Source organism: Acomys minous (assembly GCF_964271855.1).
Source record: "Acomys minous genome assembly, chromosome: 14".
NCBI classification, from domain to species: domain Eukaryota; kingdom Metazoa; phylum Chordata; class Mammalia; order Rodentia; family Muridae; genus Acomys; species Acomys minous.
Window position 1 is genome coordinate 11,877,096 of NC_140496.1, and position 27,257 is coordinate 11,904,352.

General features: G+C 45.4%; 1 protein-coding gene and 1 long non-coding RNA gene across 3 annotated transcripts in view; one reads left to right on the forward strand and one right to left on the reverse strand.

The window, feature by feature from the left end:
- The window catches only part of LOC311583382, a 491,748-nt gene that overhangs the window by 292,167 nt on the left and 172,324 nt on the right, over window positions 1-27,257 (reverse strand). The window lies entirely within an intron of this gene.
- The window catches only part of CDYL2 (chromodomain Y like 2), a 149,145-nt gene that overhangs the window by 110,243 nt on the left and 11,645 nt on the right, over window positions 1-27,257 (forward strand). For both annotated transcript variants that reach the window (XM_084756314.1, XM_084756313.1), the window contains 2 exons: window positions 18,911-19,128; window positions 24,334-24,506. In XM_084756314.1, the coding sequence (XP_084612440.1) occupies window positions 18,911-19,128; window positions 24,334-24,506 (391 nt within the window). The remainder of the gene's footprint in view (window positions 1-18,910; window positions 19,129-24,333; window positions 24,507-27,257) is intronic.

Below are 27,257 nucleotides of genomic sequence, written 5' to 3' on the forward strand. Positions count from 1 at the left end.
TTACTAATAATAATAATAGTAATAATTGGTGATGATGATGATGATGATGATGATGATGATGATAATAATAATAATAATAATAATAATAATGATAATAATAAACCAGTAGACACTGAATGAAAGAGGGAAGAAACCAGCAGATGAAAGAAACCGTGATGCCCTTTCTGCTTACTATGTGGGTCTGGGGGTTCTGTCTTTCTACAGTTAGCTGTGCTAGCATCTGGCAAAACTTTCCCCTTGTCCCCCACATCCTCATCCATCCTTAGTGTTTCCTGTCTGTGGTATCATATTGTCAAGAGTTAATGGGTTTTAATGAATCTTACAGCAACTAAAAGTTCCTTTTCCTCTGTCTACAGATGTTCATGCCATCTTCCGTACCAACTCTCCACTCCTCGGGTGACTTTTCAGGAAACATCAGGCTCCCTCCCCATGTAGAGTATGGTGTGCCCTTCCCAACAGAATGGATTTCCTTTGAGTTGTCATCTCCGATTTTATATGGCCCTTTGTTATAGAAGAAAACAGAAGCCTAAATCACAATTTATGACCTCTCTTGATTGCAAGGCATGATGGGAAAGCAGTGGGCTTCTAAGTCAGAAGTTCTGGGTGCGGAAGAGTCTGTAAAATGGCAGAAACTTTGGAGACGACAAGAGGGAGAAGCCGGGAAGCCTAAGTGGGCGCTTGGATCACAGGGATCCTAAGTTTGGATACAGCCAGACTCGCCCTTAGCCAACCATTCTTCATCAGCCTTGCCCTCCTCCTCCTCCCCCCTCATCTATCACGTTGAGACATAGTTTAATATAGCCCAGCCTGGCTTCAAACTTAGTATGTAGCTGAAGGTGACCTTGAATTCCTGATCCTCCTGCCTCCACTTCCCAAGTGCTGAAATGAGAGCTAAGCCCTACCACACTTGGTTTATGTAGAGCCAGGATCAAGCCCAAGGCTTTGTGCATGCTAGATGAGTGAGTACTGCATTCACTGGGCTATATAGTCTGAGCCTCTAGGCAAAGCTCCTGAGCTAAAACTCCTGCTGAAAAGGGATGGGACCCAGCACCCCATCAGTACCTGTGGATGCTCGGTTTCCTCCCAGTCATGTTTCAGAGAAACCTGCTTTTCTTTCCCTACCCCTGTATGCCCTGGTGTCATTAGAATACTAACTAATACTAACTTCACTCTGGTAATGTCAGTGAGAGTGGAGAGACCAAAAGCCGTACTCGTGTGGAGTGGACACCTGTCACTTTTGTGACTCCCCTACAGAAAGTCAGTCCTTGTGTGCCTTCCTTCCCTGCTCGACCTTGGTGACAGTGTCACTGCGCTGGGGTTCCTGTCTACAGCTTTGCTCTCTGTTCTTAGTGGTTTGCTTTATTTCCCCGGAGCCTCATCTCTGCTTTCTTGTGCTTCTGCACAGAGGTGGGAAATGGTGGGAACTGAGTTCTTGGAGTTCAGACATGCGGCCTCGCTTCCATCAGAGATGCCTCGCGTACCATGGAGTTGATAGGAAAGAAGCCTCTAGTCCTGTTGTTCCTGATCACTAGTGTGTGTGTGTGTGTGTGTGTGTGTGTGTGTGTGTGTGTGTGTGTGTGTGTGAGTGTGTTGGGAGAGGGAAGTGCACCCATGCAGCCGGAAGCCTCTAGGAAGAGGAGAGTGTAGGAGTGACTTCCAAGTGAGTTGGCTAACGTGAGCTCTGAAGATTTCCCAGAGCTCTGACAGGTGACGAGGAGAGGAAAGATTGGGCCGGATGGTGAAAATGATATAGTTTATTAAGATCTGTGGGAAGTAAATAACATGGAGCTCAAACATCATCAAATAAATTTCACTTAAATATCTTCCTCCGGCATTCCTTAAGTGACTACTCTGGGCCAAGCAGCATGCGGCTGGTTGCTGTGTGGCCCTTTGGAGATTACGGTGATGGGAAAGGCAAAGCGTTCCAAGTTCAGAAAAGAAAGCAAACAGTAAGAAAACAGCAAGTCAGGAGACAGTCTCCTGGTACTGAGCCCAGCCCGAGAGCCATTCCCTGTTCTGATCCCAGCACATGTCCGGGCAGTAGCCATTACTCCCCATGGACAGTACAGGGAGACCGAGGCCAATGCATGCACACAGAAAAGGCATCCCTGGCCAACTCAAGCGATGTCCGAGGCCCAGGAGGAAAAATGTGCCTTGTCTGAGAACCTCGAATAGTCTTGAGATTTGGGTCACTGAAGGGGCAAGAGCGGCAGGTAAGACTAGAGAGCAGCCCACGGCTTGTTTATAGTAGAGCAGCAGGGCAGGGGAGTGCAGTGAGTTGCAGCAGATTGTCATAAACACTGGATGCCGTAGGGAATATTTTACCGCTGGCCAGACTTCTGGTACAACAGTGCTTATGGAGACAGCCTTGCGGGGTCGGTGTGGGGAAGATGATTTGACCTGTAGATGTAGTTCCTTTGTAGAATGGGAGGTGGGGGTGGAGTGAAAAAAAAAATCTGTCTAATGGCCCCACCCACTGCACCATCCTATGGCATCAGGGTTTTTAATCAGGCTGCTTGCATTTGGAACTCCATACTTTGCTGGCCGGTTAAGGGTTTTAGACATCTGACAGTAAACACTGCACGATGTATATATAATCGTCACTCCTGGCGGTTCTTAATAATCTCAAGCCTCAACTTCCTCAAAACCCTCTGTAGATTTCCTCAGCCATAATTATAGCGTGTCAGGTGTCAGCTGGCATGTTATACGCCTGTGGGTTTGAGTTCTGTGGTTCCTCAGACCCTGAGGTCAGAGATTCTGCACACCGGCCCAGTTGGGAGCTGGTGTACTGAACAGCAGTGACAGCTGTGGGTACGCTCTGAGCTCTCTGGCCCTACACCCAGAACTGCCATGATGTGGTGGGTGGGGCCATCAGAGGGGCTTTCCAGCTCTAGCTCCTCCCCTCCCCTCCTGCCTTCTGCAAAGACCTGTTGGTCCCCTGCTAAGCCTGCGTGTTTTCTCAACAAGATCTTGACCCCCTGACTTTACTCCATTGTCCCTTTCTTCCGCAACACCTCAGCACAGCCCATTGTACTCAACAAGTCTCCAGAGAGCCAGGCACAGGCCTGGAAATACTTCCCTCTGTAATTTGCATTTGATTTTTTTTTTTTTTTTTACTAAGAATTGCAGCTGGAAATCCCTTGGCGCCATCCCTGGGGTGGTGGCTTTGTTCAGCTGTGGGACCACATGGGTCTCTTGGCTTTTCAAACTGCACCCTCTCCGTTCCATGCTGCCACAGTTCATTGTCAAAGATGATGAGACTAACTACCTTTGGTCTGGTGCGCTGTTCCTTCTCTCCATGAGTTGAGTCTGTTTCCTGGGGTGATGGATTGAGGAAGAAAGGATAGGAAGGTACCAGCCTGGTGCTGCATCTTTATGAGTGGCCATAAGTTCATGTACATATACATGTAGTTCTGGTCTCTGGATCATACCCATCATGTTCTGTTTCCTTTGTCGTGTGCATGTATGGATGTGCATGCATGTAGATGCCAGGAGCTGGCATCAGGAATCTTCCTCAATCATTCTCTACCTTAATTTTTTTTTTTTTTGAGGCAGGCCTGTCACTGAACCTTAAATTCACCAATTCGGCTAGACTGGCTGGCCAGCAGGTCCCGGGAATCCTCCTGGTCTGTAGCCATAGTGCTACATAGTGTATTGCAGGCATGCACCACCATGCTCAACTTTTTAAGTGGGTGCTGGGGATTTGAACTCAAGTCCTCATGCTTGCTAGGTGAACACTTTACCAATTAGCCATCTCCTTGGCCTCATTCTCTTCTGCAGGGCCTCCATTGCATTCCAACATTAGTCTGTTTAGCAGACACATATCTATGCCCTTCTCTGTTCTGGCCTCTGCTGGTTTTCAAAATAAGTGTTCCATATGGTAGCTCTTCCCTACCATATGGGTGGGAGGGGGAAGTCGGGGATTCAAAAGCGTTATGTCAAGATAGGGACAGTGTGTATGAAGATAATCCCTTGGTCTCACTCCTGTGACACCGTCCAGCAGGGTAGCCCCCCAGACACACCTATCTGCAGTTAAGTTTCAGTGAACTAGAATTAAAAAGTTTAAATTTTTTCAATGAACTGCTGGCCTGCAGCTGCCATATTAAATTGAGCGGCTCTTGTAGTTCCATCACTGCAGAGTGCCTGGTTGGACAAAGCTGAATCCGACTACCGGCTCTGGAGGTGGGGGGGGGCAGGTTCTCATCTGCCCCTGCCCGTCAGTGCACCCTAGGTGCCAAGAATGCTATAGGTCCTTACTAAGTATGTGCCGAATAGACAGCGGACAGTATAGTACAAGCTGTGAAACCAAGATGGATAAACTGTAACATGGATGTCACCGTGGAGTGACATCTTAAAGAAGAGATCTCTAACAGGATCAGGAGGGAGGCGTGCATTGCACCGGCATTGTTACCCCTCTCCCTGGCTTCGTTCAATGTCGCAATGGCTGAAGCCCCACAGGGTGCTACTATCACCTTTGTGAGGAAAGGAAGTGACAGTGCCCATACCACACCTTGCTATCTCTTTACGTTTTGACATTTGGGAATGAGACTCACACTCATGGGCTTTGTGATATGTAGCCATCAGGAATAATGTTGCTTTGGGAATTAGGCCCATGGTGGTATTTTGGGAATTGCTCAAGCTGGTGCTCTGGGCTTGCTGGCTTTGCTCACTCAGGACTGTGGAGAACACTGCTGAACACTGGGATCTTCTGGACTCTGCACGCAGCACTGCAGACAAAGCTGAATAAAAGCCAGGCTTGTCCCCAAAGATCCCACAGTGGAGAGGAGTAACAGCGTGGTAGAACATGCAGGGCAAAACCTGAGCTATTGGGCGGAAAAGTAGCCTATCCCTTGGAGCCCAACCCAGCAGGAGAGTCCAAGACAGGTCTCAAAGCCTTGGTAGATAAGTCTGTCTGCCACCGAGCTTAAATCCTGATGCTTGACACCATACCAAAGTATGGTCTTGGTGTCATGGCTAGCTTTGCCAAATTGTCACAACCTATAATTACCTGAGAAGGAGGGTTTTGGCAAGGTATCTTTTACATTAGCTGGTGGGCACATCTGTTGGTGATTGTCTTAATTAACTTTATGAGCTCTGATATGGAAAGGCGCAGCCCACTCTTGAGTGGCACCATTCCCTAGGCAGGTAGTCTTGGGCTATATGAGAGTAAAGAAATCTAGCTCAGCACCGGAAGCCAGTGCATTTGTGTTTCTCTGCTCATTGCAATGGGTGTGATGTGACTGGCTATTGAAGTTCCTGCCTTGATTTCCTTGCAGTGATGGACTATAACCTGGAATTGTAATATGCAATATACTTTGTCCACTTAGTTGCTTTTTGTTGTAGTGTTTTACCTCAGCAGCAGGAATGAACCAGGACACGTGGCTTTGGCTTTTTCTCCTGTACATTGAAGGTGAGAACAGTATCTTCCGGGATTGCAGTGAGGGTTGAATGAGGCAAGTTATAAAGATCACACAGCAAATAATCAGTCTCAGTAATGCTGAATTGTAACGAACAACTGAGCAAAGACCCAAAGTGACGCAAGTCTCTGAAGGGAGAATAGATTGCTCCTCGTCTGGCTACCACAAACATCAAAGTACTGCCCTAGAACCCAAGGATGCCTATGTTAGCAGTGGGGATGGCGTGCCTGTCCATCCTTCTCTTGGAAGTAGCATCTCTCAGTGATGTTTAAACTTGTCCTTCCTCCTTGCACAGAGAGATGTCGGTACTCCTCTGTTTCTGGACTTGGGAGGGTTCTTGGTGGAGCATTTGGGCATGGATCCCAAGCCCTGCCAGGGGTGGCCGTATTTCTGAGAATTGATGTAGCATGGAAGGAGCACTGCCATTCATTCCTAGCTTGTTACCTCCTACACCGCCCCCCCTCCCGGCAGTGTCTTTACCCTGTTTCCTTCTATCCTCCAAGACCTCGTGTCCTTACATCTAGGGAATATGTCCCCTTGTCTGTCATATTGCCAATTGTCTGCCTTTCTCTGTGAGTATTACCTACATGTTAACAGCACGGCCTGGCTTCTTTCAGCATTTTCCACCCATTGAACATCACACCTTCCCTGTTCAGTGATGAATTGTGGTTCATTTTTGTGTCTTTCCAAGTCTCTCCTTGGAGAATATTCAATAGACCATATTTATCCCATCTTATGTTTTTTTATCTTATATGAGTTTAATATGTTCACTGATTTGTGTAAGTATTTCCATATTATGTTGCTTTTCTTACTTTATTTTGCACTTAATTTTAAAATCATTTTATATGTTCTCTTTCTCACTCTTATCCCCTGATGAATGATTTTTTATTGCAAAGATATATTTTCCACTGTAATTCCCACTCCTGGGGCTCATTTAGAAGGTAGCTCTGAATTGTATTTAGTGCACATACTTACTGCAACCCTTTTCCCACTATGAATTAGTATAGCAAGGCTTATGATTTTACTTTAAATTTAAATAGCCAGACATGTAAAAAAGTCATAAGAGGATGTTTGAAGGGACTCCAAATATGGAACAATGTGAGCATCAATCTGATCCTCAGAACTTAGCTTTAAATTGTCATTGGCCTTACCTTTCCCACATTTTGCTATGGCTTTGTATACTCAATGTTGGTAAACACTGAAGTTTACTTTTATACCAAATAATTACATTTAATGGAAAAGCTTTATCTTATTTTCCTTTATTCCCATGTTTTCTTCTCAACTGATCTTTTGATTTTCTGAAATCCCTCTGAGTATTTCTTATAGAGTCTATGACAAACAATATCTCTTACTGTGGAATATATCTGAAAATGTTCATGTGTGTGGTACTTCAAGTGCTATTTTAGCCGAGTATAAAATTCCATCTTGGTATTTAGTCTTAGCATTTTGATAGTAGCAGATCATTTTCTTCAACCATATATCATTGCCATTATTAGTCTTTTGGTCCATCTTGACAATGCTTTTTTAAAAATAGGTTGTATTTTAAGAACTTTTCTTTACCTATTGAAGTCTTTAGTTTCTCATTCTGGTCTGTTCATCTGTCTTGGCACTCAGTGTGCTTTCTCAAAGTAAGCTCTTTTTTATTTTTAAGGAAAATATCACTTTAAGGACTATTCCTTTCTTAGAGTCATTCCTTGGGTAAAGTTTTAATTTGCTCTTATGTATAGGATAATTATGCTTAAAAGGTCACTAACTATATTTTGTAATGATTTCAAATACAGGGAATGTTATAAAGGAAACTTTTTAGATTCGCCACTTCTAGCATCTTGACATAGTTACTTTTATTCTGTGTGCATGCTTACATTCATATGATTTTTTTTTCATTTTACCACCCTCCTTCTGTCAGTCATCCATGTTATCCATTACAGACTTCTTATTTTGTGCTTAGAATCAGTTTGGTGTTCACATTGTTCCAAATGTGGAGTCCCTTTAGGCATTCTCCTTAATGACCTTTTGACATGTCTGACTAATTAATTAATTAAAATTTTAGTACTTCCTTTCTTTCTATTATGGTAAGATTTCCTAGTCCATATATATATATATACACATACACACACACATATGGACTATACATGTGAGTGGATGCTTTGCCTGCATGTATGTGTGCACCACACACCTGCCTGGTACCCTCAGAGGTCAGAAGAGGGCATCAGGTTCCTAGAACTGGAGTTATAGACAGTTGTGTACTGCCATGTGTGTGCCGGCAACTGAACCCAGGTCCTCTGAAAAAACAGGCGCTACTAACCACTGAGCCACCTCTCCAGCCCTCAAGCACATATCATTTTAAAAGTTATTTTGTGCAGAGTCCTCCAGTTCCACTCTCACCTAGTTGTTTTCTTCCTTGTCTTGCCTTCATCCCATAGCTGTCTGCCCCTGTCGCTGTTCCTTCACAACACCAAACATTGTCTTTTTCTCAGCCTTATTTAATAGTCTTAGAAGAAATCCATGCTGATCACTATGCCAAGCAAACTCATGAAGAATTAGCGATATACTGAAGGGGTCAGAGTCACAATATTGGGTCCCAAACCCATTTTTATTTTTGTTCTCTCATTTCTCATTCAAGAAGTTATGTGATTTGCTTGAAGTACCACACAGCTCATTTATTTCTATTTGTGTTTACTCTGTTGTCATCTTACTGGTAGGTTTTATTTTGTCTCCTAATATGCTCTAACATGCTTCCAAACGTTAGGCCCAGAGCCTCAGAGAAGTGTTACTCCTTAACATCGCTTCTTCCTACCAACTGTGCATGACCAGTCAATTTTGTTGTTTTCTGCTTTATACTGCCTGTGTTTCCTTTTACAGTAACAAGCACATTTGTTTGTTTATTTTAGATACAAGTTTGAGATTTCCATACAGGAATACAATGAGAGTGATTGTATCTATCTCTGTATTTCTAACTCCTGTCATATTTCCTCCCACTCTGCACCCCTCCAATTTGATGTCTTTTCCTTTCTTTCTTTCTTTCTTTCTTTCTTTCTTTCTTTCTTTTTTTCTTTCTTTTTGTAGCTCACTAAATCTAATTAGTGCTGTTCATATGTGCATGGGTGTAGAGCATCCACTGCAGCATGGGAAACCTACTCATGGGAACACTGCTTAGCAGGGGGTGTGCCAGATTTACCTATAATTTTTCATCTTTCTTATTCTCTTTTGCTTGTTTTTTGAGACAGGGTTTCTCCATGTAGCCTTGGCTGTCCTGGATGCACTTTTAGACCAGGCTGGCCTTGAACTCACAAAGACCCATCTGCCACTGCCTCCCAGAGTGCTGGGATTACACGAGTGCACCACCATACGTGGCTTCATCTTTCTTATTCTAAAGTTAACTTGTGAGCCTTTTCTGTGTTCAGCTGAAAAATTTTAATCACTATATATCGTCACATAGACTATGCTCTTTATTTCTACAGCTGCTGTGTAATACAGCTTTACCTCTTCCCACTATGGATATGTGAGAGAGAGAGAGAGAGAGAGAGAGAGAGAGAGAGAGAGAGAGAGAGAGAGAGAGAGAGAGAGAGAAGAGAGACACAGAGACAGAGAGACAGAGACAGAGAGACAGAGACAGAGAGACAGACAGACAGACAGACAGAGACAGATTTTTTTCTTTTATAGCTGTATGATGTTGTGATATTCCATCATGTTAATGCTCCTTACTTTATCCCACTCTTCACCTCACTAGCTTCTCTGTCACTGTTTAGGTGGTTTCTGTCTTTTCCAAGAATAAATAATGCCATGGAACAGTCTTACATGTGTGAGTTTTGTACCACTGGAGGTACAGCCCATGTCAATTTCTAGAAGCAGCATGGTGTGTAGGTAGAGAGCTAGTTTTGTCAGAGGGCACAAAATCCTCTTTCACACTGATGGTCTTCCCTCCCTAAAATGGAGGGGAACCCCAACTCCTTCTCTGCGGCAGGGTACATTATCCATATGGCCAGCCTCCACCAAGCTAAGGGGAAAGAAATGAGTGATAGTTCAATGCAGTCTGAACTTTCACTTCCTATTTTATGAATTTTAATTTGTGTTATTATTTGGAGTAAAAGTATTTTCCGACTTAAAAGCGCCTCTGATGTGATGTTTGTAGATGGTAGGTGTCTTTTGTTAATTTTGTTCCGGAGGGTGTTTTATTTTCTTTATCCTCGGTGTTTCAAAGCCCTTTACAGCTTGGAGGTATTAGTCCTTTATCTGTGATACACAAATATTTGACACTTGTTTTTTAATTAGCTCATTATTCTGTTTATTGCACCATCCGTGTTTCTTCTACTTTTGTCTAAAGTTTTCCAGTTTGTTTTTAATGTGTATTTTTCTTCTCCTATCTCTCACTTGGAGCCTTTGAAATATTATTCTCTTAAAGTCCTTGTCAGATTGTCTCGTGATAATGATTTTGTATTTGGCATAGCTCATGTTTCCAGCCTGAACTCTTTGGAATTTTGGTGTGCTGGCTCGCGGGGCAGGGAAAGTTGTTCTTGCATTTTCTTTGCTCTTTCTCTGACCCCCCTATATCTCCGGTCATTTTGTGTTTGCCCCCAACTGGCCCAGAGTTCTCACAACACAGCCTGGTGTTTCTGTTCCTGCCTTTTTTTTTTTTTTTCTGCCTTCATGAGGGAGGGAGGGGCTGTCACTCTCTTCCTGGCTGGAGGCCCTGAGACCTAGGTCTTCTCCCATTGTTCAGAGACAACTTTGAGTCCCGTTGCCTGGAAGAGGCCCCTTCTGGAGGGACCCTCCTCTGAGCCATGGTTGAGTCCTGCTTGCTGCTCCCCACGGGCTTTTTGCTTCTCAGAGATGATCATCATTATGTTTGTGCACCGAGCTTCACCTTACTACGTGTGCAGGCATATAGTCCTGGTTTACCTCGCCATCTTAATGGGAAATATTCCTTTGGACTTCAAAAGAAGGCGTGGTGTGGGACAGATGAGGTAGCTAGTGTGATGGAGTTCCCTCTATTCAATACATGGAGTTGACATCATTTCCTGTACTTATAGTCCTGTGAGGCAGGGATGGTCACCCATTTCCTGTGTGTGACAGCGAAGGCACAGAGCAGGTGAACAAGCTATCCAGTTTTGCATTTATGAGAGGTAGGGTGGGGTTTAGAAGCAAGTGCTTGCTTCCCTTGATTGCTGGGCTCGTAGAGGTGACCTTTCACTTTTGGACTTGGAATGGCCCAGCTTTGGCCTGGGTGTGGGTTGAATGTGGGCGTGGAAAGGTGTAATGTCGAGGACTTCGCTGCTCCTCTCTTTTGTTTTGAACATCTTGGTGTGCCTGAAGGTTAATTTTTGGTTGTTATTTTGGTTGGAAAAACCTCTGTATCATCACTGAGGCCAGTATGTCCAGAGAGGTCTCATTGGGGAGGGTGGTACCATCACTTGAGTTGGTGGCCTAGAATGCTTAAAAATGGGTAAAGGAGGAAGCCAGCTGACCGCTGCCACCTCCACAGTCTGCAGCCCGCTCTGTTGATATGCCTTACCTGGGCTAATGGACTGTATACTTTGTATCATGGACATCCATAACATTTTCCTTTAAGTTGTTTTGTGTACGTGTGGATGTGGGGGGTACACATGCATGTATGTTTATGTCCATATGTTATGAGACATATGTCCTTGTGTTATGAGATGGGGGCCTCTTTCTGGAACCTGAAACTTGCTGATTAGGTTAATGTGGACTCCTAGGATTGAACTCGGGTCCTTGTGTTTGTGGGAGAAGCATGCATTTGGTCATAAAAACGTAATGAATACGTTGTCCTACAGCTAACACGAGGGAAGAGCGTAGACTGTCCTGAGCACTTTGGTGTCTGCTCCTTAATCTACAGTTGAGAACAATGCTGGATAACCTGTCCTGTTATGCTCATCTTAGATCAGGAGCCAGATGGTCCTGAAGAATTCCTCCCAGTTAGCTGCCTTTTTTTCTCCTGCCTTCTAACTGTGCAGCCCTGTGCTTTGTGTATCCCAGGGCTCTTTCCCTGACAGCTTGTTGCCTTTTCTCTGGAGGAAGTTGAGATGCCTCAAAGGAAGAGAGCCTGGAAAGCAGTTCCTTGAGATTCCGAGTGGAGGCCTAGAGCGAGAGTGCAGCTTCCTGCCTCATCTTCTGAGGTGGGGGAGACTCAGAAAGAATGATGCAGCCACAGGGGTGTGTACCACGTGCTCACAGAGGTCCCTTCCTGGGTCAACAGTGCTGCATCTTCCCAAGTCAGCGTCAGCATGTACATGCAGCATCATGAGAGATTGGTCAGCCCTGCCTCTATCCCGGCTGCCATAGGAAGGCCTGGCCTTGGAGCGCAGAGGCAGCTTCGTAGTCCTTTAGCATATATCCTCTTACCTTCTGGTCTATAATTACTTCGAGTGTTAGTTATCTTAACTTTTCATTGCCTTCGCTGAGGCCTGAGAGCAGGTATTCCTCAGTTTTGGAGCCAGGTCACCTCCTTGAACATTTTGCCTCTCATTAGATTCAGAAGAAATGAAGGAAATAAAACGAGGGATAGCTGGCTCCACTCCGGCTTCCATGATCTAAAATCTATGTGGCATCTGGCAAGTTACTTACCGTTATCTCTAAGACAGACCCACGAACACTGCTCTGCAGACCTGGTGAGTAAGTCAGCACAGGGTCATGTGTTCTTGGGAAACAGGAGCATGACATCCCACCCTTGCTGTCCTAGAAGCATGGATACATTCAGGTTTTCAGCATCTATCTTATCTCTGAGTGGGAACCACAGCCCAGCGGATGGATGCAGTACCCATACCAGAACCCTTTGTTAGCAGCCTTGTGTAGGACGCATAGGCATTTTCCTGCAGAAACTGTCACCATCTCAGTTGTCAAGTGTTCAGGATTAACCCTGAACGGACAGCTCCCTTAGCACCAGCCTTTTAATGAAATACGTGTGCACCCTTTCTGAAGTTCATTAAGTGATCGTGCTGGTGTCAGGAGCTGCATCTTGACAGCTCACAAAGCTGGGCTGCTTGAGTAATAGAACGTTACCAAATGATGTGGCCTCGCAGAGACCTCGGGATGGTACAGGCAACTCCTTTGTGCCAGGCTGTGCCGATACCCACAGCATCCCCTCTGCTCACAGCTCACCTCCTGAGGACCCAGCAGAGCACTTTCTGGTCTCTGTTTTTGGCTTCTAGGTTGAGATTCTATGAGTTTTGGATGAAAGGTCTGAACCATGTTGCTTCTCAGCCTTTTGTCTTGGGTCAAATGGAAAGTCTGAGGTCATGAGGAGCTGGGCTTGGACCTCTGGGTGCTGATGGACAGGCTCCATGGGCTTCCGGGGATTCTCTGTATTACATTAGGCAGGATGCTAAGCCTACCTTGCTGTCCTCAGAGTCAAGACTAGGTGCCAACATTGCCAGAATATTCAGTGCTGAGCTGCGCTGTAGTGATTTATTATTTTGAATTACATGTATGTACGTATGTCTGTATGCGAGTATGTGCATGTGTGTGCAGGTGCTCATGGAGTCCAGAAGAAGGCACCATATTCACTGGAGCTAGAGATACAGGCAGTTATGAGCTGCCTGCCATGGGTGCTGAGAACTGATTTTAAGTCTTCTGAAAGAACAGTATATGCTCTTAACTGTTGAGGTTTCTCTCCAAACTAATATAGACTCTTTAAAATAAGCTTCACTTTTAGTATAGTTTTAGAATTAGAGGAAAACTGGACCACTAACATAGACAGTCCCCAAACCTTCATTCACCTAACCTATTTCATATCTTGCTATCTTGGTGCCTTGGTCAAAATTGATGAAGCCATATTAAAAACACAATTAAGAACTAAAGCCTGCACTTAGGTTTTCTTTGTTTTTTTTTTTTTTTAATGTAGTGCCATTCCAGAGTCTCATCCAGGATACTATATTTAGTCATTGTTTGTTTCTTTGGGTTCCTCTTGGCTATAACAGTCTCACAGACTTTCTTTTTAGTGATTTTTCTGAGGTTAGAGGGGGCAAGATCTTCTCCACTTGGATTTACTTAGTCATTTTTCTTGGGCATACTGGGGCTGTAAGTTTCGGGGGGATATACTCCAGAGGACAGGCATGGACTCCATCATACCATGCCAGAGGGCCATGCTGTGAGTATGATGTACCTCTGCTGATATTGACTGTCCCAGGGCCCTATTGTTAGGCTTATTCATTGTATAGTTACAACTCCCTTCTCTCTGCCACACTGCCTCTGTCCCACAAGAGAAGTCACCATGTGTACCTCACATCTAAGAAATAAAGTTATGCTCTATTTCCTTGAGGTTGGCGTATTTTTAATGTTTATTCTTGAAATAATATGACATCACTTCTCCCTGTCATTCCTCTAACCCTTCCCATGCCTCCACTCTCAAGTTGGTAGTCTTTTTTATTATAATTGTGTATACATATGTATGTGTGTACACACACGTATATAACTCTACTTATCTTTCTTTTTATCTATATATACGTACGTACGGATGTACATACATACATACATACATACATACATACATACATACATACATACATCTATCCATCCCATTGTTTGTGTGTATGTGGTTTTCAAGGATGACCATTCTTCAGGCAACTATGTGCTATGTGTATACAGCAGCATCAGAACTTCTGGGTCTTCCCTGGCTGGGAACCAGTTGTTTCTGAGGGCATGTAGACTGTGTGTTCTTCCTTCAGTCTTCAAGCCCTTCTCATTGTAGACTGTGTGTTCCTCCTTCCATCTTCAAGCCCTTCACATTTCTGAGGCTGTTGAGGGTCTCCGCCTTTGGGGAGGTGATTTCTTTTAAATTGAACATCTTTAGATTCCCTCTGACATTCTGCATTGCATCCTGGGATCCCTTAGCAAGGACCTCTTAGCAAGGCTTATCAATTTGCATATTTAAAGTTTCTCTAGGCTGAGACTTTTCCTTGGTTTTAGACAAGTACCTGATGTCTTCCACCCCTCGTTGTAATACTATTGAGAATCAGTCAAAAGTCAGCCTCTGCTTCACCTTTGTCATCTTCCTTCTGTTCGGATCCCCTGGAAACCACTGATCTATTTATCGTTGATGTCACTTCCCCTTCTCTAGAATGTTACTTCATTGGAATCATGCGATGTAGCAGTTGCTCATAGTCATTTCTTTCGCTAAGTGACATGTGTTTTAAAATCCACTCTTGTGGCTCAGTAGCCATGCTGGTTGGCTTCACATGTAAACATGACTAAACCCAGAATTACCTGGGAAGAAATAGTCAATTAAGGAATTGTACAGATTGGGTTGGCCCAGGTCTGTCGGGGATTGTCTTGATTGTTAACCAATGGAGGACAACCCAGCCCACTGTGGGCAGCACCATTCCCTAGTTTTGGATCCTGGAATGTGTAAAAATGGAAGGAAAAGCAGAGAAGGATCCCTGCATTTATTCTCTTGCTGGTTTTTAACTATGAACATGATACTTTAAGTTCCTGCTTTGATTTTCCATTAAAAAAAAAAAGACCCATAACCTGGGTTGTAAGCCCAATAAACCCTTTCTTCTCTAAGTTGCTTTTGGTCAGGGTTATTTGTCACAGCAACAGAAATAAAATGAAAGCAACAGATAATTTATTTTATCACTGAATAATATTGCATTCTGTGGCTGTATCATTTTGTTTATCCATTTATCCATGAAAAGATATAATGGTTGCTTCCTTGGGCACTTGGGGAAAAAGCCGCAGTGTTCTGTTCTTTTCATATTATTTTGCAGCTGTAAGATTTCCAGATAGATGTGGCTTATAAATACCTAGAAATGATGAATCTTTATATGCTTTGTGTAGATTTTTTTAAAGAGACAATAGAAATGACAGATGCTCTCCAGGTTCCTCTCTTTACTGAGGAGCTACTGGTGGGTGCTCAACAAAACCTATGAAACCCTATTATAACAAAAGCAAAATCATTCCCTAGTTATCTAAGTATTTAGCAAGGCATCAGGAGGCACTAGAGATGGTTAGGGGTCAGTAGCTCCTGCCAGATGTGTGTACAGGTTATGACATTTGTTCTGATAGAGACAGGAGGAGGGGCTTCTGGAGACTGAATGTCTAGGGATTTTGTTTTAAGTCATTATAGAAAATGCAGGAAGTTTCTATTTGCTTCTTCTCAATTTGCCTCAAATCAGGATAAATCCTTGACATTTTCCCAGGTGGCATATTGGGGTCTTCTGCAGTGTTTCTCCCGTGACAGTTCATTCTTTCATGAGCATCTTGTTCTTCTGAGCACATCAAGACATAGCATATTATCTTCTATTCCTGGGGGGAAAACCACAGGATGGTAACAGAATGACATCATCCTCTGGGTAAGGTCTAGGAGCCAGGTCTGACCCCAGTGAATCTTCAGGAGAACCAGTTTTGTCGTGTCTGCCATTGACCACTCACCATCTGACACCAGAAGCTTGTAACAAAATGTCCTCCCCAGACAGAGGAAGAGGGCAGCAATTTACAGCCCCAGGGTAAAGAGCTTTTGCAGTATTTCCTCCCCAACTGTCAACCATAGATGCCTGAGCTGACTTGACAGCTTCAGTATCAGTATCCTCTCTTACACACCTGTTGCTGCTTCCTCAAGGCCTTGGTCCCTTGCTCATTCCTTTGCATTACCTGGAACCCTGGCTCAGCCTGGCCTCACATGATGTGTTATGAAGAGCATATATTTGTCAGGGATACACATGTCTCTGGAGTTAAATTGTTGACACCAGCTCCACAGAATGTCCCATATACATCATTAATCGGAGGCAGGCTGGCCAACAAGGAAGGGGTTGTTAACCTTATGACTGGGTTTTCAAGGTTTGGTTAGCTTGCACTTGGCAGAAAGTGAACTGGACATTTATTGTATCCTGTTGAAGTGTTTGGATCCATAAGATGTTCTGTGACAGCCTCCTCTGTATTCACACACCCCTGCCCTCATATTCTCCGTGCAGTGACTGGAGCCTGCTGTTTTTAGGGTCACCTGGAAGAACACAAAGGCAGCAGAGATGGGGATGTCTGTCGGTCACTGCAGAGTTCTTCTGTTTAGAGGGTGTGGCCATTGGTAGGTCTCCCATGCTCCAGTGGGTGGCCCAACACCAGTGTGCATTCTGGCTAGAGTGAGTGGACTCAGTGGGCATTTAAAAACCACATGGAAGCCAGGCATTGGTGGCACACGACGACTTTAATCCCAGCACTTGGAAAGTGGAGACAGGTGGATCTCTATGAGTTCAAGGCTAGCCTGGTCTATAGAGCAAGTTCCAGGACAGCCAGGGCTACACAGATGTAACCTGTCTCAAAAAACCAAACCAAAGCAAGCAACCAACCAACCAAAAAAATAAAACCTCACATGGAATGAGGAAGGGGTAACACAGTGGCAATATTCCAAAACTGGAACATGGGTGAGCAGTTAGACGGGAGGGGTTTGGAGTGGGGTCTGTCAGGACACGTTATGTGCATGTATGAAATTCTCAAACAATAGAGAAGCAAAAATCACTTTAAAAGGTAGAGAAGTTGGGAGGGGGAATGGCGCAGGGGTACAGGAGAAGCTGGAGGGGTGAAGATATGGCCAAATGTATGACATTTTCAAAAATAAAGAAAAATAAAGGAGATTTCTTTAGAGGAGAAAGACAAGCCGGAGCCTCTCACCACAGTGCTGTGCAGCTGTGTGTGGCCATCAGCAGTGAGCACAGCTGTGCGCTTTCTGTCCTCACAGTGAGGACAGTGCTGTTCTGCTAGCGGGTCCATCCTTTGTGCCCAGTCTCCTGGATTTCCCTCCTGGGTGAAAAGGGTGCTTTGGCTCTTTAGATCTCCTGCCCACTTTTAAATTGGGTTGTTTGTTTTCTTATTGCTGCTCTGGTTATTTTGGACACAAAATACCTCAGATGTATATTTGACAAACTGTTTTCATGCAGAGTGTGGCTTGTCTCTCAAAGATAACCCTCCAGGGAACAGAAGTTTCTCATTTTTCTAATGTTCATCTTGCCTAATTTTTTTATATCATGGAACTTGATTTTTTTGATGCCAAACATAGAAATTTATTGCCAACTCAGGAAAAATTTATTGTCCACCCTAGATTTTATCTAGTTGCCTTTTAGACATTTTTGCCTTTAGGTCTGTCATCTATTCTGAGATAAATTGCACATTCGCGTGTGTGCACGTGTGTGTGTTTGTGTGTGTGTGTGTGTGTGTGTGTGTGCATGTATGTGTGTAAGATGCCCTAGTTTGGTTTCTCTTGCTGTGTTAAACGTCATGACCAGAAGGAACTTAGAGAAAAGAGGGTTTATATTTTGCCTTACCGGTTATGAATTATTGAGGGATATCAGGTCAGGAAACCGAAGCAGGAACTCTCGAGGACCACTCCTTACTAGATTACTTAGCTACCTTTCTTACATAGCCAAGTTCCATCTGCGTAGGGATGGGACCGCCCACAGAGGACTGAGATTCCTACATCAATAATCAATCAGGAAAAAAAATTTTTTTTGGACTTAGCCACAGGCCAATCTGTTCTGGGCAGTTCTTTAGTTGAGGTTCCTTCCTCCCAGGTACCGATGGCTGTGTATCAAGTTGGCAGCTAGTTATGACAGATGTAACGTGTCAAGGCTCTTGAGGTTTTTTTTTTTCCCTTCTACAAATGGACATTTGTTTGTTTCTTTAGCCCTTGTTGGAAAAGGCTGTCCTTTCCTCCACAGAACTGTCTTGACACTATTTGCTGTGACCCATTGGTCTAAGTCTCTATACTGGATCACGGGGGCTTTTTATTGAGGTTCGGGTCTGGGCGAGCGCCAACTCTTCGTATCTTGAAGCATTTTTTTTTTTTTTGGCTGTTGTACATCTTTTCCCTTCCTAGAGAAAGTACAGAACTAGTTTGACACTATGTTCAAAATAGCTTTGCTGGGGTTTGGCCTGGGATTGCATTGAACTCATAGATCAGTTGGAAAGAGTTGACGCCTTACAGATGTTAAGTGGTCTGATTCATGAACACGCCATTTTTCTTTCGTTAGTTACATTTTGTCCCTGTGATTAAAATTTTATGACCAAAAGCAACTTAATAAAAGGAGAGTTTATCTTAGCTTTAGGTTCCAGAGAGAAGAGTTGGTACGGAAGGTCTGGCAGCAGGCATTGGAGCCAGCAGCTGCCTTGCTCACATTTGATCACGACAGGAGGCCGAGATAGCCAATGAAGTGGTATAAGGTTATAAACTCTCAGAGCCCACCTTGGGTGGTGTACTTCCTCCAGCAAGGCCCCAGCTCCTAAAGGTTCTACCTACCCAAACAGCGCCACCAGCTGGGGACCAAGTGTTCAAACATAAGGGACTGTGGAGAACCATGATTCCTCTCCATTTAGTTAGAACTGTTTTGTGAGTTTGAACAGGTGTCACTTACACTCTGGACTCTTTAACCTGGCAGAGCAGAGCACCGGGGCCTCTGGGCATTCTGGGCTTCTCCACTGGGAACCTGAGCTTTGTGTAGTTGATTCATGTGCATACTGAAGGCTCACGTAGCTTATCTGATTTGTGGAAGGTTCCGCTCTGACCAATGGGGCCCTGAACATGCACAGCTCTGTCAAGAGGAAGCTGGAGACAGAGAAGGACTACGTCTTTGACAAGAGGCTCAGGTACAGCGTCCGGCAGAATGAAAGCAACTGTCGCTTCCGAGACATCGTGGTGCGGAAAGAGGAGGGCTTCACACACATTCTTCTGTCCAGCCAGACTTCGGATAACAATGCCCTTACACCTGAGGTAAGGAGCTTCGGGGAGGGGACAGTAGACTTCAGACCTCCTTCTCCTGGCCTTGTCGTCTTCTGCACTTGCTTATCCATAATACCAGTGGAAGCACCGGAGTTAGCAACATGTCTGGGGATGGGCACACTCTAGAACAATGCCACGGCCCTTTAATACAGTTCCTCATGTTGTGGTGACCCCAAACACACAACTATTTTCATTGCTTCTTCATAACTGTAAGTTTGCTACTGTTATGAACTGTAATGTAAATATCTATGTCCTCCTATGGTCTTAGGGAACCCCTGTGAAAGGGTTGTTTGACCCTCCCAAATGGGTCACGACCCTTAGGTTGAGAACCACCGCACTAGAGGACCTGTTCATCCAGGCTGATGTTGACAGGATGGGCTGGCATCTCCTGGTTCCCATGAAGTGGTGGTGGGGACTACTATGTCCTTGAACTTGTGACCACATGTCTTATATGATTTACACAGACAATGGCTCTTTTATGGAATTGTGGGTGTGGCAGCCCAGAATGCTTGACAGGGAAGAGCTGACAGGCACCTTTGGGGTTTATGAGGCATGTGATTTCTATTGTTCCTCCTGTAAGCATGGGATTTGTGGGCAGGGAGGGCTCTTCACCTACTTTAGCAGAAGTACGTAGGGCTTCTCCGTAGGATCTGGAATGTGGGCTCCCCAACAGTTGACTCCTCATGTACACTCACCCCTGGAACCTATGTTATTTTAAGCTCATTGTGACACATTCACAGGAGCACCATTCTTCTTGCCTTTTTTTTTCTTTTTTTTACTTCACGACCCTTTAAAAGTTCTTTTAAAAGGCACATCATTTTCCTTCCATAAATTGAATCAAGGTGGCACCTCTCACTTCATTATGTCTCTGTGGAACAGCTTCGTGTGGTAATGAGGGCCCGCTCACCCCAGAGGACACACTGCTCCACTGGTCTGAGTACCCTGGGGCCCTGTCTCCCGAGCCATGGGCTTGGTTTATGGTGGCCCGCATTCCAGATCTGCATCAAGCTACAAGGATAAGTTTTGACTCTGATGATTGACGAGTGGATTGATGAGTTGGGTGAGCTGGCACCTTGGGGACAGTAGTCCCTAAAGAAAGATCCAAGAGGTGGGGGTTGGGGGGGGAATGTGGATTTGGGAGTCTGGCAACCTGGATTCCAATCCGGCCCCTGCCTCTGTTGCCATTTCGGTTACCAGGGGAAGTTATTCTGCCTGTGCACACCACCTGTGCTCACCAATGGCATTGCTTCTTCCTTGTGCGATTAGAGAGCAGAGTACTCAGGAGCAGGAGTGTCTGGTACCCAAGGCTGGCCTATGTGGGCTTCATTAACATGAAGCCAAGGCTGCTCAGTGTCACCAGCAGGCCTACCTTGCTTGTTAGTGAACAGACTGGAAGGGACCCTTTCTTGGTGACAGTCAAGTTTCTTCTCCTGTACAAGTGCCATTGGGTAGATTGACCATACAAGTGAGAAGTCCATTCTTGACTAGATACATTGACTATATTCTGCGATCAGAAGGTGCGGTGTTAGGAACATTTTTCTTGTCAGGAACATTAGCACGGGAATGGGAGTAGTCCCCTCTGGAATGAGCCAGCAAACAAGACTCCACAATTCAAAGCTTGCCCACTTTCCTGTTAGGACAGGTGCTCAGCGCCCACCTTCAGCTTCTGATTCTTCCATTGCTTGCAGCCTCAGCCAGCATCACCATAGCATCCAGTGTTTGAGGTTTCCCTTTCTGTTGCTGTGTCAAACGACTCAAGCCAAAAGCAGTACAGTGGGAGAAAGGGGACTGTTTATTTCGTTTTATACTTCCAGGTCAGCCATTGAAAGGAATCAGGGCTGGGACTCGAAGCAGGAGCCTGAAAGCAGTAACTGTAGAAGAACGCTGCTTTCTAGCTCATGTTCAGCTAGCTTTCTTATACAACCCATGGCCGCTTACCTTAGGAATGGTGCCACCCACAGTGGGCTGTGCCCTCCTACGTCAGACATGCCCACAGCTAATTTAGACAATTCTTCAATGGAGGCTTCCCCTCTGAGATGTCTCTGTACTGGGTCAAGTCAGCAACTAAAGCTACTGGGGACACAAGGAACAGGCCAGCTGTATAGATAGGTCTACCACACTCCTTTTGTCAGCTCTGGCCATTCAGGTTTTCCTCAAAGCCTGCCCCATCCAGTTCTCTCTGCTGTGTGCCTATCTCCCTCAGATTGAATGTCTTCTAGATTTACCTATAACTTTTTCTTTCTGAATACACTTTTCTTCTGCTTGAACTCCATGCCTTTGTAGTTATATTTTTCGAGAGTCTTAAGTGTAATAAACCTCTCCAATTCTTACCATGGCTTTCTCCTTTAGAGCTATCCTCAAGTCAGAGGTTTACCTTTGAGGTAAGCTTTCTTTTGCCTTCAGATATTTGAAGTTTTATCTTTGCTTTCTATTGACTTTTTGGGATGTTCAGAATTCAGATTTGTATTAAACGGTCATCAACCCTTTCCCCCCAAGATGCTCCTGACTTAACTTCAGAACCCAAGACAATGTTAATTCACATGCCCGGGTGTTAAGGTTCTGAAGGCCTGAAGGTTGCTTTCAGCTGACTTTGAGATGACGAGTTTGTTTTGGAAGGGAGGGTCTCCATGGTCTCCGTGTCACCACAGGGTCCTTCGAGCAGCAGAAAAAGATAGTGTCAGAGAGAGGTGGAGTGAACAGTGAGCAGACTTGATGGCCATTGATGACCTGGAAGATGGAGAGTGGGACCAGGAGCTAGGGAAAATGCAGCAAGTGTGTTCTCCCTTACAGCCTCCAGGTAGGAATGCAGGCCACCTATATCCAGTCTCAGCCAGTTTCAGCCAGTCTCAGCTGGTCTCAGCCAGCCTCAGCTGGTCTCAGTTGGTCTCAGCCAGTCTCAGCTGCAGCCTTGCCAGTTCTGAGACCGCTGAAGGCAGCTCCTTCAGCACCTGTTTTAGCCTTCATGCCTTACACTAACTGTTACCCTCTTGTTTGTGTTTTTTGTCTTCTTCTCTGATCTGGGCTCAGGGAAATGGCTTCAGATCTTCCAGTTTGCTTACTCTCCCTGCAGCTCCATTTAGTCTGATGTTAATCTAAACTGAGATTCATGACTTTGCTGTTCATGGGATAAGTCCTCTTCCCTTAAATCCTTTCATTTCATTATCTGGTAGTCTTCATTCTTTACCTGCCTCCTTTCCTCCTACTTGGCTATTTTAAAATGTCATAGTTTCTTAGACCAATATTACGCAGTCATTGTGGCCCTCCCACTTGTGTGTCAGTTCTTATTTCTCCAATGCCTGGTCATTTTGTCGTGAGCTTGTCTGCAGTGGGATTATTTCCCTGCCAAGTTCCCATGTGACTTAGGTTTCAGTTTCTCTCGAAAGCACTTCTGTGTTCTTTTTATGAAATGCCTCAGGGAACCACTAGCTCATATCCAGTTTCCATATCAGTCAATTCATTAATTTTTAAAAGATTTTACTTTTTGATATCACACATACATACGCATATACACACACATGCATCTGGGTGTGATTTTTATGCACACGAGTGCAATATCTCAGAGGCCACGCTCCTGGAGCTGCGTTCATGAGCAGTTTTGAGCCTCCTGACATAGCTGCCAGGAGCCCAGCGTGGGTTCTTTGCAGGAGCAGGGTGTGCTCTTAACTACTATAGAAACAGCTATGGCTATAGCCGTTTGTTCTTATTATTTTTTTAACTTGAGGATTCTTTGCCGTTTGGTGTTGTAACTCAGAACTTTGTGTTGGGGTTTTAAATTCTTGTGGGAAAGTTCACCTGTGGAAAAAGTTCAAGCAGCTTGTTCTGACTCTAATGTGGAGGGTATGCGGTGGAGAGGCTGGAGGACGGGCCACGGTAGTTAGTAGTAGATTCCAGTGCAACCTCCTGGCCCCTCTCCAGGAAGCCTGCATTTTGCATCCTGGCCAAACTGCTGTGGGTCATCCTGAATGCCCGGGCTCTTAGGAGCAATTGTGTAGACAGTATGGACAGTACTCGTGGCAGGGCTATGACTGGAAAGAGTCAGGCTGTGGATGGCCACAGGTGTGGGTTCATCCAGTGCCAGCCTTTGAGGTCCTGCATGTTGGCTCTGCTTTTCTCTGTTTCTCTGTCCCTCCCTCCCTCCCTTCCACCCTCCTCTCTCCATCCTTTCCCGTGTCTGTCTCTGTCTGTCTGTCTGTCTGTCTGTCTGTCTGTCTCTCTCTCTCTCTCTCTCTGTGTGTGTGTGTGTGTGTGTGTGTGTGTGTGTGTGTGTGTGTGTGTGTATGTGTGTTAGGGCATCAGCTACAGCTCCTGGTTCTGTGTCAACCTCAGTACCCTCAGACAGAAGAGGCTCTCTCTACTTCTTCCTGTGCAGTGAGCAGCTCCCTCACCACCCCACAGCCTAGTTGGGAGGCTTAGTTATCAGAGCCAAGACACTTCTGGAGGCAGCATTACCCTCAGTGAAGGCTACTAGGCATGAGAACACAGCAGGATTTTTGTTTTGTTTTGTTTGAGGTTAGAGTCAAAAGCTGTGAGAATTAATGAATTGTGATGGGCCACCTTTGAATGTCTATACCACAAAGGCACTGTGCTGTTCTCCAGAATTCAGCAGGGACTACGAAGATGGCATTCTGATCCTTGTTCAAGCCGCAGCCCCTGTGATGGCATGAAGGGGAGAACAAGATAGTCTTAGTCCAGAATTCACGATCCCTCCGAGGAATGTGAGCTTCCAGGTGGCCTGTCCTGGACCCTCAGGTCCCCAGTGTTGTGGACAGTTCGTGGCAGACCCTGAGCTTGGTCATGTTTCAGTGCTAAAGCTTGCTTACCATGGGCCACCTATAACCCCTGCAAGGGTCTAAGGAGATAAAACAAGGGAAAATTTTAACTGAGCCATCTAGAGGCTTGTGTAGCTCACTAACGCTGAACACAGGACCATTCAACTCATACTTTGTAAGGGGTTTAATCAGCAAGTACCTCAACTGGGTCGGCAGAGGTTCATAGAGACTGGCCGAGTGCACACCAGTATCCCAGGTCTGGACCAGTGCACCCTAGGATCTACAAGTTGATCCTTTTTGCTTATGCTGAGGGTGGCACTCGAAGGCTTTGGTTTGGTAAAGTTTCTCTCCTGGGTCTGGACATGTGCTTTCATTCAGCCGACGTTCTCAGACATTCAAAGCTCTGCAAACTCACCTCTGCCTGCAGATCATGAAGGAAGTCCGGCGAGCACTGTGCAACGCGGCCACGGACGACAGCAAGCTCCTGCTGCTCAGTGCAGTGGGCAGTGTGTTCTGCAGTGGCCTGGACTATTCCTACCTGATCGGCCGGCTGTCCAGTGACCGGAGAAAGGAAAGCACACGGATTGCAGAAGCCATCAGGTGAGGCTGGCCTCTCTTTAAACGAATGCTTTGGGGGTGGGGGTGGGACTGCCATTGATGACCATATTTTTTAGCCAATGATAGTACAGGCTGTTCAGGTAAACTTATTTCAAACAATGTGGAGTTTTATTTTTAGTGTAAGCATATCCTTGGCAACATTCAGAAAACCAGGATAATACTATATTTTTAAATTATTGTTGATTTATCTGAAATGTGACTTTTTTTTTTTAAGTGCCAGGGATCAGACGCAGAGCTTTGAACATGCTACACAAATGCTCTACCACTCAGCTTTATTTCTGCATCTGAACTGTGGGCCTGAGCTGGTTAGCCTGTATTTTTGTCAATGGCCCCAATGGCACGCTTTGCTCTCTAGGCTGCATTCTGTTCCCTCCCCCATTCTGGTTAAAAAAGACACACTTATTTTTCTCATTAAGGCCTGCATTGGCAATGCCTGAGTTGCATCCTGCTTCTGCCTTGTGGTGAGGTCTTTGGTTGTGTAGACATTTCTGTATTCTGGACCTGATGTGACTCAGCTATCTAAAGAGAGGGTAGAGATACTTTGGGCAGCTGTGTATTGGTAGACATAGTGAGTGGGAATCGCTCTCCTCAAAGTCTGTGGGTCACATATGGGGGTCTTAATGGTGACACACAGGGCAACTATTTGTACCCCTTTCAGGACAATAGATAATCGTCTCACTATTTATTTATTTATTTATTTATTTATTTTGTTGTTTATTTTATGCATGTGCACACTTGCAGTGTGTGTGTGTGTGTGTGTGTGTGTGTGTGTGTGTGTGTGTGTGTGTGTATTTTCATGTGTATAGGTGTGGTAACATGTATGCATGCAGAGGCCAGAGTTAACCTCAGATGTTATCCCTCAGGCACTGTACACCTTGTCATTTAAGACAGGGTCTCGCACTGGCCTGGTACTTGTCCAGCAGGCTAGGCTGGCTGGCTGGCTGGCTAGTGAGCCCCAGGCCACCTGTCACCACCTCACCAGGTCTGGGATTCCAAGCACAGGCCATCAAGCTCTACTTAAAACAAACAAACAAACAACAAACAACAGAGCAAAAAACACCACCACATGCTTGCAAAGCTAGCACTTTTTACCCGCTGAGCTGTTTTCCCTCGCCCCTCCCAGTTATTTATTATAAACGCAAATGAATGAATGAACTCCCCAGCCACGTCCTTTAGCTACTTGACAGCTGTCACTCAGTGAACCATCCCAGGAAAGGCATATTTGGTGTTGTGCTGTGCTCGGGGGAAACAGAGGAGACACAGCTGAGTCCCAGCCCTTGGTCTCAAAACCAGGAACATTTACTTACTGCATGTGGGGTCGCGGTACCTCAGGCTGCACACTGGGGACTCTTCAGGGCCTCCGTTCTCACTGCCCTGTTGAATCCAGCAGAGGCCGATTCCCATGAGGTCACTAGGGGTGTAGGAGGATGTAGCAGGTGACATGAAGGCGTTCCTTTGTGTGAGTTCCGGTCTAGCCTTGAGTGAAGTGTTGCTCAGGAATGCCCTGTGCTTTCCCATGCAGAATCCTCCCCAGGAGGGAACTAAGAACCCTGGGCCCATTGCTGAAAAGGAATCGAGGTGTGGATGTCATTCTCCATTTCCAGGGTACAGCCACCTCCTCCTGGCTGTGCCCTGCAGTCTCTGCTTTGCCCCATCTCAGCTGTATCTTCCCAGTGCTGGCCTTGCATGAGTTTGAATGATCCATGAAGCCACTAGGATGATTCCGTCTTTATTGACTAGGCCACCAGAGCATACCCTAGGGTCCACAGAGCCCGTCTGTGACCTCAGGAAGCCTAGCTCCCAGAATGTACCTGGTTTACTAATCTCGGTGGTGGTGCTTGTGGTGCTTCCAGCCTGGGAAAACATTTAAGATGTGGCCCAGGCTTTTCCTTCATGCAGGCCGAGCTAACGAGAACCTGGACCTCTTGTCCCCAGAGCGAGGATAGAGCACTTTTTTAACCTATTCAATTTACAAAACTGAATTAATCTGAATTAATCTTGGTTAGAGTAGGCTCTAAATATTATGGGAGCTGCCCTTGAGATTGAGAAAAGGGATGACATTGGGGCTAGGCATGAAAACAGGAAAAAGGGATGCGACATAGAGACAGAGACTGGAGTGAGGCACCTGCCAACCATGGAGCACCCAGGAGGGCTAGCACCATTAACAGGTAAAGAGAAGCTTGGGAAGCTCCTGCCTCAGTGGCCCAGAGAGGACCAGAGCCTGGGCATTGGACTTCTTGTTGTTAGTACACTACAGAATGTTCATCCTTAGGGCCATTTCTTCTGATAGATGATTAGTAATGTCTGATTATAGCATCCATAGGATCATCTCTTCTGACAGATGGTTAGTAATGTCTGCCAGGTAGGGACTGAACAGATCAGCTCTGACAGCTCTGGGTCAGTCTTAGGCTTAGTGGAGTAGAGTCAGTGCCAGTTCACTAGAAGAAAGGGCTTGTAGCTGAGTCACCATGGGTGGGGGTGGGGGGCCTGAACAAGGAACCCTACCTCATAGCCCATCCTTACAGCTTTTCACTATTGGCCTCTCAGATAAGAGGAACATCTCTCTGATCTGGCCCTGCATGGCTCAGATCTATTAAAACTGAGGGTCAAGAACTTTTCTGCCCATCGGCCTGGCATGCTGGGGTCAATCAGAGTGACAGTCAGATGGGGATGAAGATATAAGCCACAAAGATGCTAGAGCAGAAATGTGGCTGGAGTCTGGGGCCTAACGTG